At 42.3% G+C, this 13,667-nt stretch overlaps 1 protein-coding gene across 10 annotated transcripts in view; it reads left to right on the top strand.

The window, feature by feature from the left end:
* The first annotated feature begins 5,183 nt into the window (after nucleotides 1–5,183).
* MSANTD2 (Myb/SANT DNA binding domain containing 2) overlaps nucleotides 5,184–13,667 on the top strand; it is a 31,598-nt gene continuing 23,114 nt past the window's right edge. For 3 of the 10 annotated variants that reach the window (XM_034666020.1, XM_034666022.1, XM_034666021.1), the window contains exon 1: nucleotides 5,187–6,121. In XM_034666020.1, coding sequence (XP_034521911.1) covers nucleotides 5,360–6,121 — 762 coding nt within the window. In that variant the 5' untranslated portion in view covers nucleotides 5,187–5,359. The other 7 variants (XR_004627061.1, XR_004627060.1, XM_034666023.1 and 4 more) reach the window with 5 other exon arrangements.

The raw sequence follows: 13,667 nt of genomic DNA, 5'->3' as shown, positions 1-13,667 counted from the left end.
CACATGGAAAGAAGGAAGACAAGAAGGGAAGAAGGGAGGGAGAGGGAGGGAGGAAAGCATATACTCTTGCACATATGCGCTGGGAGACATGTACAGGAATGCTTGTAGCAGCATTATTCATAATGTCCTAAATTAGAGACAGCCCCAAAATTCAACAGTAGGATGGATAAATAAAATGTGACATAGTCATAAAATAGGAGTATTTTACAGCAACAAAAATGAATAAACTGTAGCTTCATATGGAATAGATGAATCTTAATTAAAAACATAATATTGAATGAAAGAAGGGAGATACAGAATACATGTGATTTCACTCACCAAAAAAAAAAAAAATCAAAACCAGGGAAAACTTTTAGCGATGCATGATACAGTGATAAAACTATAAAAAAAGACAAGTCAGTATAGTGGTTATCTTTATAAGGGAGATAGGGGTTAATGCTGGGCAGAGATTATGGGGCAGAGCTTCTTGACTGCTTCTATTTCTCTGACCTGGCTGGTGGCTGTATTGTATTTGCTTTCTAATAAACCATATAATAGTTATATACATATGTTTCATGTACTCCTCCATATTCATGTTATATTTCACAGGAAAAAAGTTATAAAAAAAAAAAAACCCAAATTCACCTTGGCTACTGTGTTGGTAGGCAAGTATGCAAGCAGGAAGCCCAGTTGTCCAGTAAAGACACGATGGAGGCTTGGACCGCAGCCGAGAAGTAATCAGATTTAGGAAATATTTCAGACGTAGAGGTAACAGGACTTAATGCAGAATGTGAAGGGGAGAAACAGCTGAAGCAGCAAACACACCAGCAGTCATAAAACACAGCAAGAGAACGTACAACAGAATTCACAAAGCTTTGGAAACAACGCATTAAAGTGAAGCTCTGAATTGTAGGAGTGGGTATTGGACAGAGGACTTCCGTCCATCCGGTTAAGAGAGGCTTCACAGAAAAGTTGGGAAGACAAACACTGGACATAGAAGAATATGCACATTCTCTTCAACAAATGGTGCTGGGAAAACTGGACAGCCACGTGCAAAAGAAGGAAACTGGACCACTTTCACTGTACACAAAAATAAACTCAAAATGGATGAGAGACCTGAAACCATCAAGCTCCTAGTACAGAACACAGGCAGTAATCTCTTTGACATCAGCCATGAAAACATTTTTCTAGAGATGTCGTCTAAGGCAAGGGAAACAAAAGCAAAAATAAACTACTGGGACTACATCAAAATAAGAAGCTTTTGCACAGTGAAGGAAACCATCAACAATATAAAAAGGCAAAAAAAACCACAATATAAAAAGGCAACCTACCCAGTGGGAGAAGATATTTGCAAATGATATATTCGATAAAGAGTTAATATCCAGACTATATAAAGAATTTATACAACTCAACACCAAAAAAAATAAAATAAAATAACACCATTTCAAAAGGGGCAGAGTTGAGCCTCCAACTCTTGATTTCAGCTCAGGTCATGATCTCAGGGTCGTGAGATCAAGCCCTGCTCTTAGGGCTCCGTATTCAGTGGGGTGTCTGCTTGGGATTCTCTCTCTCCCTCTTCTTCTGTCCCTCCCCCAGCTCTTGCACATACTCTCTTTCTCTCGCAAATAAATTTTTTAAAAATGGGCAGAGAACCTGAACAGACATGTTTCCAAAGAAGACATATAGATGGCTAACAGACACATGAAAGGATGCTTAACATCACTCATCACCAGGGAAATGGAAATCAAAACCACAATGAGATATCACCTTACACCTGTCTGAATGGCTAGAATAAAAAAGACAAGAAATAAGTGTTGGTGAGGATGTGGAGAAAAAGGAACCCTCATACTCTATTGGTGGGACATAAATTGGTACAATTGCCACTGTGAAACAGTATGGAGTTTCCTTAAAAAATTAAAAATAGAAATACCATATAATCCTGTCATTCTACAATAGGATATTTAACAAAAGGAAAATGAAAACACTAGTTTGAAAAGATATGTACACTCCTATGTTTATTGAAGTTTCCATCGACAGATGACTGGATGAAGAAGAGGTAGTATATATACACAACAGAATGTTACTCAGCCAAAAACAAAACAAAACAAAACAACAACCGATGGTATCTTGCGCTTTGTGACAACATGGATGGACTTAGACAGTATTGTGCTAAGTGAAATAAGTCAGACAAAGAAAGACAAATGGCATGATTTCATGTATACGTGGAATCCAAAAAAAAAAGCAAACAAACAAAACACAGAAAGAGACTTGTAAATACAGAAAACAAAGTAATGGTTGCTAGAGGAGAGGGAGGTAAGGAAATGGACAAAACAGATGAAGGGGAGTGGAAGATACAGGCTTCCAGTTATGGGATGAATAATTCATGGGAATAAAAGCTATAGCATGGGGAAGATAATCAATGAAAAAAAAAGAAAGAAAAGCTGAGAAACAAATCCTGGGCACAGATTGTGGAAGAAGTAGAAAAGAGGACGGATACAATTAAAAGGAGGAGTTGACAGTTTATAGGTTGATTACTGTGTATTGTTCTGTATTTGCACATTATTTTGAGATATTGTGTACATTCTCTCTCAAATAGGTCTTTTCTACTCATGCTATCATTTGAACCCACAATAAAAGGTATAGTATTACAGTACAGTACAGTAATACAGCACAGTATTGAAGTACAGATTACTTCAAACACATTCCATACATTCTGATTGAACTACGAAGCCTTGAACAAGCCCATCACACAGCCCCTGGAATCCAGCATCAGCCATGGTAAGCCAACATGACAAGCCCAGGATCCAGGTTGTCTTATATAGCAATGCCTCCATACTGTGTAGTACATATTAATAGCTTTTATGTTATTGAATTCATTTCAACCTCAGGATGTTACTGGAAATTTTATTTTTGATACTTTTTCTCACTGGACAGACTGATGAGTGTGGGACTAAAGGAGAGGGGTATAGAGAAATAATGTCTAGAAACAGAAGTTTGTGGGAAGGGAGACTTCCCAGTCAACCCACTTTATCTAGGAAGGTTTCCTGTATGAGTCAGAGTTGATTTGAGAATCATCCAGAATTAACAATAGAAAGAGGGAGGATCTTTTTCAGGCTTGTGGGAAAACGAGAACAGGATAAGCAGTGATTTTAAAACTCTTCCGAGTCTCTGATCTAGGCATGATTCTCCTTTTCGCACACATTAAATACCTTATGACATTAAAAAACTTACTGTTGGGCTGAATGAGAGTGAATTGTGCTTTGACAGGTGTTTCAGATGCCACCAGAGCCCTTAAAAGATTTGACAATGAAGACACTGAAAACTGTCTTTTCCGTGATGGAGAGAAAGCAGCAAACGGAAGATTCTCTATTAACTAAAGTACAGTAGTCCTCCTTATCCACACGGGATTGTTCCAAGACCCTCCATGGACACCTGAAAGTGCACACAGTCCCCAACTCTACATGTGCTATGCTCTTTGCTATGCATACATAGCTATGATAAAGTTTAATTTATAAATTAGGCATGGTTAGAGATTAACAACAATAATAATAGACCAACTATAACAATGTATTGTAATAAAAGTTATGTGAATGTGGTTCCACTCTCTCAAAATATTTTATTGTACTGTACTCACCCTTCTTGTGATGATGTGAGATGATACATTGCCTACAGGATGAGATGCTGAGAGGTGAATGACAGAAGCATGGTGAGGTAGCCTTAGGCTACTATTGACCTTCTGACCCTAGATCAGGAGGATGATTTGCTTTCCTGACTGCGTTTGGCACTGGTAATGGAAACCCTGAATGTGAAATCACACAGGAGGTGGGACTACTGCATAGCCAAAGTGAGGTAATAGCTCATACAGTGTTTACTATGAACCAGGGCTTTACCTGTATTAACCCACTTTCTCACAACAGTGCTGTGGGGTCATCCCCATTTTATAAACAAAGAAACCAAGGTACTGAGAGATTGCTTAAGTAAATTGGCTGAGGTTGCAGAACTGGAATTTGAAGCCAGGCATTCTGACTCTAGAATCCATACTCTTTTTTTTTTTTTTTAAGATTTTATTTATTTGAGAGAGAGAGAGAGAGCACAAGAGGCAGGGAGGGGCAGACCAAGGAGAAGCAGACTCCCTGCTGAGCAGGGAGCCTGATGTGGGGCTCTACCCCAGGACTCCATCCAGGACTCCAGGACCATGACCTGAGCCAAAGGCAGCCGCTTAACCCACTGAGGTACTCGGGCATCCCTAGAATCCATGCTCTTAACCGTGGTGCTTGACTGTACCTTTTTGATAGAAAAAGAGGAAAAGATAGAATAAATTCTGGAACCTCTTTATGATTCCTCACACTGGTAACCTACAATTCTGGTGACATTGTAATGTGAAATACACAGAGTTATCTCCTCCACTTCATTCCTATTGCTTATTCCTTTTGGCTTTCTAACCATATCACTCTCTCTCTCTCAGGTGACTCTGAGTTTAAATGTAGCCGATCTCAGCTCTATTTAAAACAACAACAACAACAAAAACCCCAAAACCTAATGTATATTTGCTTTAAAAAAAAATATCGCGTGGCTTATTCATATTTGAAAATAAATCCGCTGAGGCTTTTAAGTTAAGGATCCAAGATAAACAATAAGATTTTTGGCTTTGAAGAGTATTGGAATACCTTCCAGCTATGTATTGGATTTGGCGTGCTAGTGTTGATTAAATTGCAGCACTTTGAGGAGTATTCAGGAAGGGTTAATATGCTAATTACTAGAGGTCACAAGAGTTGCCATAATTGACAGTCTTCTTTTCAACCTCCTTACACTCCAGAGTGTGAAATACAGTAGGAAAACGATGCAACTTCCAAATTAGGAGGATGGGGAATGGTACTGGAAAGTAACTCTCCTGCCGGGCTCCAGGGTTCGTAACATATTTAAGCTACGAATTACAAACGCGATAAAGACATCTAATTTTTCTACAAACGGTCACAGCTACCCAGGCTAACTGGAAAATAAATCTTAACTGCAGTCAGAGTTGCTCTTCTTCAAATAACGCGCATGGGTTTCTTGAAAAGCCACAGCGTACCCACTCTAACCTTGGTCCACAACTGCTTTTTTAAAGCCTCCCCCAGAAATGCACTCCCTCAGCCTTGGCGCTTGCTGGATATACCCTCCGCAGGTTTCCCCAGTCTCCGCCCTGGACATCAGCCTCTGCAGCCCGAGGCCAGCCGGGAGGGAGGAGAGGCAGAGCGGAGGGAGAGAGGAGAGCGAGCGAGCGAAACGGTCAAGTCCTCCTTAACTCCGGGCCCCCTCGCGGGCCTCACCCCTCCTCCCGGGGGCTGAGATTGGAGAGGAAGTGGGAAGGCTCCAATCTGTTCCTCACACCAGCGCCCTCATGCCCCCACCCTTCTCCTCAGCTCGGGGCTTCGGCGCGCCTCACCCCCGCCCCTCGCCCCGGGAGAGGAGCGGGCGGCGCGGTAGGGCTCGCGGAGAGAGGCCGGCAGGAGCGGACGGCCACCGCTCGGCAGCAGGGGCCCGAAGCCGCCCGCCCACAGGCGAGCCAGGCCCGAGGGCAGCCCCGGAGACCGCGGCGGCCGGATGCGCGGACGCGTCACTTCCGGGCGGTGCAGCGGCGGCCGCTTGGAAGATGGCTGCGCCCTGTGGCTCGGAGCTGCCCGCCAACTCGCCGCTAAAAATCCCGAAGATGGAGGTGCTCTCGCCGGCTTCTCCTGGTGGCCTGAGCGACGGAAATCCATCGCTGTCCGACCCTTCCACGCCTCGGGGTGCCTCCCCGCTCGGGCCGGGCAGTGCGACGGGCTCGGGGGCAGCGGCGTCCGGGGGTCTCGGGCTGGGGCTGGGGGGCCGCAGCGCCGCCTCGTCCTCGGTCTCCTTCTCCCCTGGTGGCGGCGGTGGCGGGGCTGCGGCAGCCGCCGCCGCCGCCTGCCGGGGCATGTCGTGGACGCCGGCCGAGACGAACGCGCTCATCGCAGTGTGGGGCAACGAGCGGCTGGTGGAGGCGCGGTACCAGCAGCTGGAGGGAGCCGGCACGGTGTTCGGCAGCAAGGCCCCTGGGCCAGCCATGTACGAGCGCGTGTCCCGGGCCCTGGCCGAGCTGGGCTACGAGCGGACCCCGTCCCAGTGCCGGGAGCGCATCAAGGTAACCGGCCGCCCGGCCTGGGGCAGCGAACCAGAGGCAGAGAGAAGGCGGGGAAGCGGGCCTCGGGGGCGGGGGCCGGTCTGAGTGCAGGGCTCCCCTCCGGGGCCCGGTGGGCGATTCGCATCTCCTCCGCCTTTTTCTTCTCTCCCTGGGAAGGGGGCTTTTTTCCAGATGGCCGCCAGCCCGTAGGTTTCCTGAGTTTGAAGTTGGGCGTGCCTGCCGCCGCCCCTCTTTCTTGCCAATTGAGGATGTTCCTGCGCTCTGAAGTTGGTAGTTTCTCATTGTGCGCTGTGCGGCAGTCCCCGTGTCGCTGGCGCCTCTCGCCCCCACCGCCGGGCCCCTCGCTTTGTTCCAGGCTGAGGGGCTCCCAGGCAGAGGCTTACCAGCCGGGGCGGAATTGAGGAAGGGTAGAAGAGGGGGGCCGGTGAGCCCCCAGTTTAGGAATTTTCAAATGAGTGGCAGTGCAGAGCCATTCAAAAAGCGCTTTTGGACGACTGGCCTTTGTGTCAGTCGCCTTGCTTCTAACTTGAGCTTCGAAGGACGAGTAAGACTTGAGATGTTTGGAGAATTGGAAAGGCTTGATTGCAGTCAGATAGTGTATTGTTATTGTGGAGTTAGGGGCACAATTAAAGTTAGCCTGGCTAAGAGTTGGTCTGGAATTTGTGGAGTGTCGTTGCCTCCAGAATTAGATTGGCTTGAGGCCCTGCTATGTTTCTGACTAAGCTCCTTCATGAAAGCCAGTTTTTCCCTGCTTTAGTTATTGTGCCGGATGTGGTGACAAGTAAAGCTCTCAGTGTGCATCTGGCTATCTTTGTGTATCTGAATGTTTAACTACAGAGGCTTAATTTGGGCTAGAAATTTTTATCACCGGCCAGGTTATCTTTTCGCTGTTTCTACTGACTTTTAATCTAGGCTTTCCGATTTGTATTACTGGCAGCTAAGGAGTTGTTTTTTTAGGTAAGCAAGCTCTCTCATCTTAGTGTTAGGATTCTTTCTCCCAGTTTTCAACGAACTACTTCTTGTTAAAAGTCATAGTTATGTGTGTATTTCTTTTCTGATAGGGTTGACACTTTTTCCAGAGCTCTTTGGGGGTAAAAATCCAGTGAGAACAATCGCAGTCACACTAAAGTCGGAGATTGCGCCAAAGTTGGGAAGATCTTGGCTCGGGCAATATTGCTTAGAAAATTTGGGTCAGAAACTGAGATATTTCAAACTTATTAACTATTGTTCAAGGAATTTGGCACCCGTTTCTCAATTACAAAATTGAATTGGTTTACTTGATAACATGTACCTTTAGGTCTTTGTATGCCCCCTCTTCCCATCCCCCCCCCCTTAACAAGGTGTCATTAAAATAATAGTTTATGGACAGGACTAAAGTAACACCTAATAGTAGCCACTGTTTCCTGAATCTCATTCATTTTTCTATTAAAGAATAGAGTTGTAAATTCAATTTCAAGGTCATCAAGGTTAAATTTCTGGGAGAGTTTTTGCACTGTGCTGGTTAGCATCCACCCATCAACTTTTCTTGACTATAGAAGTGTACTTAGGCATTTGTAACTGTTTTAGCTTGATCGATTTTTGTCCATAGAAATTTCCCAAACGGAAAAAGTGTTTTGTGTTTTGCTATCAAAATCTCACTGAATATAAATCTCTCCATAAAACTGTTTCTCAAATAACCAGGAAATACCTAGTTGGGTTGCATCTTTGTCCAGTTATGAGATGCATAACCTAAAGCAAGGAAAGGAGATTGAGCTTCTCTGAAGAATTTTTAAAAGAGGATCAGTTTACCTGTTTTCAAATAGATAAGACCAAATTGACCTCAAGCTCTTAGAATATTTTGAGAATATTTTGATACGGATTCTCTGATCAACAGTTGCAGTTGACAAGGAGGACAGATAACTGTGTGTGTGTGTTTTTTTTTTCTCTACTTGTTAAGTGATTTCAACCAAGGAATCATATTTCTTCATTAAGAATGTTGGTCTTTCCTGCCAGAATTATAAGCTCCATAAGACAAGTTCTGGTTTCTCTTTTTCACGACTGTATCTCCAGTGCCTAGCACATAGTAGACACTGGACACGTATTTATTAAATTTACCTAATAAAGTCTAGGAGGAGAATTTTGGAATGTATAGAAATCTAGATCAGTGTTACTCAAACTTTAATCCAAAAACGTAGATTTGGAAACCCCGTTTGAAAAATTTTGCATTGAAAACTAAGGTCTGTCCCTCCAGAAGACTCAGTATGAGTGTATTCTTCAGCATAGAAGCAAATGTCGTCACTGAAATCATAGCCTCACACAGTTATGAGGTAGATGTCCAAGTAATCCAGAATATGTTTATGAAAAGAAAAACAGAACCTTAAAAATATTGTCAGAGAATCTCAAATCCCCGAAAACAAATCTTCAGATCCCAGTTTCAGAAATGCCTATTTAGAATGCGTAATTCAGAAATCTCTTCTTTCACTTTGTCTTCATGAGAACTGCAAAAAGAAATTCAACCATCTTTTTTGCTTTAGATTTTATAAAATAGAAAAGAAGTAGTGCAGGAAGATATGGACCATGAGGAACTTCTGAAATAGACTAATGGGCTCACTTAAATGTGAACTCATGTCAGAGGCTTACAGAGAGGGGACCTCGTGTGTCAATTAAATTTCTGGCTGAATATATTTGGAATGTTTATTAAAACTCAATTATGAAAACTCCATAAATAATTTCTTCTAAGTTTGAAAGGAAGGAAGAGATATACAGTAACTCCAGTTTTTCCATGAAACTTTCCTTTAATCCTAGTTTCAGCATGTTGATGTGGCAGCCTTCCATCTCATCCCAAGAAGGCATCAGAAAGCTGAGTGCTACCCCAGCCTCTTCCCTGGCCATCTTCCTGAATAAACTGAAAGCACATCGCTTCCCTTTTCTGGACTGTTTGAGATTTCTTATCTATTAAAATTGTAAATTTTGAAATTAATAACTCTTAGATTTTGCTACCCGAGTACTATTTTTTTTTTTAAGATTTTATTTATTTATTTGACAGAGATAGAGACAGCCAGCGAGAGAGGGAACACAAGCAGGGGGAGTGGGAGAGGAAGAAGCAGGCTCATAGCAGAGGAGCCCGATGTGGGGCTCGATCCCAGCACGCCGGGATCACGCCCTGAGCCGAAGGCAGACGCTTAACCGCTGTGCCACCCAGGCGCCCCCCGAGTACTATTTTTGAATACTATCCAAGTGAATATGTATATTTCTAAGTGCACAGGATTTTAGCCTAAAGTCACATAGAAACATTTGTTTATTGCTGTAAAGGGTTTCATTTTGAAGTCTGACATGTTCTGTTATTGGTATTTGTTCAGTCATTTGGATGAAATGGATGTGTTTGAGACTGCCTCACTCCACAGATTGTTTGGTTCTGAAGTTTTGTTGCTTTTGTTTGTTTGCCAGAACAAAATTTGTCCACTAACAATTCCAGCCTGATTTTGGAGTCAGATAGACACATAATAAGGTGGTTTTCCGTCAGGTCATTGGATGCTTTTTCTCTTCTTCTATAGTCCTTTTCTCCCTATCTTCATCCACCAAATACTTAAATGCTTACTGTGTGCAGGGCTGTATGCTAGATGTTAGGATAAATAGAAGAATTGTCCAAGCGCTTAGAGCGCAGCTGAAGTCCGTATACACACATCAAAGAGTTAAAAAGCTCTACAACCACAAGGGATGGTATGTGATGCAGTATTTGATTAAGTGTCATATGACTAAAGCAGACAATAAATGTGATGACTTCAAAGGAGGGAGAGATCTCATCACAGTCCATACTGTAGTAGTTGAAAGATCTATCTAGACTTGGCATTCCCGAAAGCACTCACTTCTGAGCCAGATGCTGTATTCACACTTCAGTCAGTTAATCTGATGCACTGCAAAACTCATTCTCAAGTCCCATATTTTTGGGTGTTCTCCAAAAAATTTGCCTCTTGAGAGTTGGCTTTATGTCTTTGAAACAGATGTGTACTTCTAGCTCTGCCTCGAGATGAAATGCAAGGTGATTGTATGACCTAAAAAGCTTGTCTTTGCTGGATCAGTACGGGTTTCTCATCAGACAAATTTAAAAGTGGTCGGGAGTCTTCTGCCTAGCAAACAAAATGATCAGTTTTTTAGGGATATTTATTAGAGTTATTCATCAGTAATTGTCATAATCTTTAGAACAAGTTTCGTACTTTAACAGACAAAATGACATACAGTACATTTGGTCTTTCATTTTAGCTCTCAAGCCTTGTCATGATTTGTTTGCGAGAACCAATCGGGTTAAGATGCACGGAGCCAGAAGGTATCTTTGTCTCTGTTTAAGCATATTCATAGACTCCACCCATGTCTGAGGACTTTCCTCTGGTGTTTGAGGCAAGACAGTCCCTCCATACTATCATTGAAAGATTTCCAAGAAATACGGTATACCACTCAAATAGTTTGTAAGAAGGATTTAGTCAGATTTGTTTGCTTCCATTTTTGACATATTCCTTTTCTGTTGTTCCCATGCCACTGTTGCACAGAAGCTTGTGTGTTCCAGAATGCTTGTCTGCTTATGAATCTAATACAGGCTTGATGTGTATGTATCTTAAGAGAATAGACCTTCTTAGACTACCTATAGTTTTTCGTTTAGGAGGTAAGGGTCTAAGAAGCACATGTTAAAACTTTGGATGAATAGGCTTCCAAGTTTATTTCTTGGCATTTTGGGAAATCTAGTGAAGAGTGGAGTGAAATTATTATGGATCCTTCATTAAGAGGATATGTAAAAGGAAAAAAGAATTTAGAAAGCACATAGTACAAACAGTACTGTTTAATAAAACTTTCTGTGATGATGGAAATGTTCTGTATCTAACACAGTTCAGCGTGATAGCCACCAGTCACTGTGGCTCTTGAGACATTGGAATGTGGTTAGTGTGCCTGAGAAATGAATTTTAAATTATGTTTTGTTTTAATTAATTTTTTAAAAAGATTTTGTTTACTTTAGAGATAGAGTGAGCGGGGGAGGAACAGAGGGAGAGGGATAAGCAGGCTCCACGCTGAGCGCAGAGCTTGACATGGGGCTCGATCCCATGACCCTGAGATCATGACCTGAGCCGAAATCAAGAGTCGGATGCTTAACTGACTCAACCACTCAGGCACCCCTTACATTATTTAAATTTGAAATTCTAAATGCCACTTGTGGTTAGTCAAGTCAATACGGGCTACCATATTGAACAGTGTAGGTAAAAAGTTGTTATTTGGAGTACTAAAGAAGTCTGTTTTATGAAACCGTTCTCTTAGCTACATACTCAAACTTTTAGGAGAAGCTCAAAGTTCTTTTTTCTTGCCCTCCTTGTCGCTTTACTTCTGAATAGGAGGAACCTTAATGGAAGTCAAGAAAAATGGTCCACCGTACTAGGGAGGAAGAACTTTTAGTGCAAGGAATAAAGTGTTATTTAACCTCAGTTGGGTGGGGCAAAGAGTGTCCTATTCTTGGTTCTCTAGGACGATGCCATCTGATAGAACTTTCTGTGATGTGAGTGTCTTATTGTTCTTCACTGTCCATCAGTCCCTGTGCAGTAGCCACTAGCCACAGCTGGTTATTGAACACTTGAAATGTGGCTAGTGTGACTGTGTGAAACTGAAGTTTTAATTTTATTTAATTTTAATTAATTTAAATAGTCATATGTATGTAGCCACTGGCTATTGTATTGGCCAGAACTGTTTTGGAATAATGGTATTTAAACTTTTTTGTTTATGGACTCCCAAAAGAGCTTTTGTACTCTCTTGAATATTTTAAAGCTGACGTTAAAATTTTTTCATTCTATATGAAATTTTATAGGAAGTTAATAGGATATAGGAAATAGTAAATCTAGTATGAGATAACTAAGATGTGGACTGGCTATAAATTTACTCAGTAATGTACTCTTAATCAGAAAAATCCACACAAAATTCCTATCTGTAGATTTTATCAAATGCATCTTGAAAATGTTGATGATCAGACAATATTCCACATACATTTAAAAGAAACAATACCACTAGCCTATTTTGCTTTGGTTATTTTAAATTAAGGGGCCAAGCTTTACACCTAAGAAATATGGACCAGACTGGGAATGCCAGGAATCCCTAAGGTTTTAAGGTACCTTGATTAATCATTAAAGAAAAAATAGGGATACCCCAGTGGGAGGCCCCTGCTTTAGAACTCTGAGCATCTTTCTGATATCTTTCTTGTCCGATCTAGTGGGACTGCACCCTTGGATTCCACTGCCATTAGGAAATGGGAGAAACATGTGGAGCTTAATTCTTGGCTAAAGTGCAGGAATCTGTGGGAAGATTTGGAGATCTTGCCCATTGCCTTTCATCAGGCTCAACGACAGACTGATCATTGGGTTTCTCCAAATACTAAAGTCTGAAATAGACACTTGATTGTTTTTTATTATTCACCCACAAATATTTGAGTACCTTGCATGGTAGGCCCTAGAAATGCAGCAGGGTGCCCTCTACCATCAAGTGTCCCCCTTCCAGTGAAGGAGTCAGGCTGCTAAAGCACCAGTGGCAGTATTGTGAGTAAGGTCTGCGTAGCGTGTTGGCGTTACGTTCACGGTGCTTCGGGCGCACACGGGAAAGGCATGTCATCACAGACTTTCGAGATCTTGAAGGTAAAGTGAGACCAGACTGAGCAGAAGAAAGTAGTGTGATGAGCAGTTGGGGTAAAAGGCCAGAAACAGCAGAACCTAGAACAGTCCAAACTGCGAATACAGTAAAATATATTTCGTTTAAAGAATCCTAAACTGGAAACATCTAAATGCGTAGTTGTTCCAAAAACATTATAAGTGATAAGTTGTTGAAAAAGTCATGCCTTTCAGGTGCCTCGTCAGCGCAGTAGGTAGCGTGCCAGTCTCATAAAAAGTCGTGCCTTTCAAGTAAAGAACAGTTTGCTGTAGTGCATGGCGTTTGGTGAAGGTAGGACTTACAGTCTAGAAATGACTAGTTGGGGGCATCCTGAAGAACCAAGAAAAGGGTGGAGCAGGTAGTTTTGGAATAATAGGAGAGTGGGCATACCAAGTCTAGACAGTTTTGTTTTGATAAATAATCTTTTTATAGTGTTGGATTGTAGCTGTGCAAATATCTATTATATATCTCATTCTTATGTCCTGGAAAGAAAAACCAAAGCAGTGCATCCTTTGAACATGCAATAAGAAGACATATATTTTACCCTGTGACCTAATACTGCCATGATATATATGTGTAACTGAAACACTTTCACAGAGTTATAATGATTACAGTTAAGACTTACGTAACATTTGCCACGTGCCAGGCACTGTTGTAAGTGTTCCACAGATGTTCATTTATTTAATCCACAACATGACACTGTCCTTAACTATGTGCAGTACACTCTGGTATGTTCTGTTGTATGTGAGTGCACGTAACCTAGCTCCAAAACCACTAGGCCATATGTCCTCTTGAGTATCATACGTATCCAGTATCTGAAAGCATCCAACACATTGCCTATCTGGTAGGCCCTCTTTCTCCAGTTCCCTCCCTACTCCGCCCTCCTCCTCCACCA

Source organism: Ailuropoda melanoleuca, chromosome 8 (genome assembly GCF_002007445.2).
Source record: "Ailuropoda melanoleuca isolate Jingjing chromosome 8, ASM200744v2, whole genome shotgun sequence".
In the NCBI taxonomy this organism is placed as follows: Eukaryota; Metazoa; Chordata; class Mammalia; order Carnivora; family Ursidae; genus Ailuropoda; species Ailuropoda melanoleuca.
Note: the sequence above shows the minus strand (reverse complement) of the source record. Positions and strands in the feature narration are given on the sequence as shown.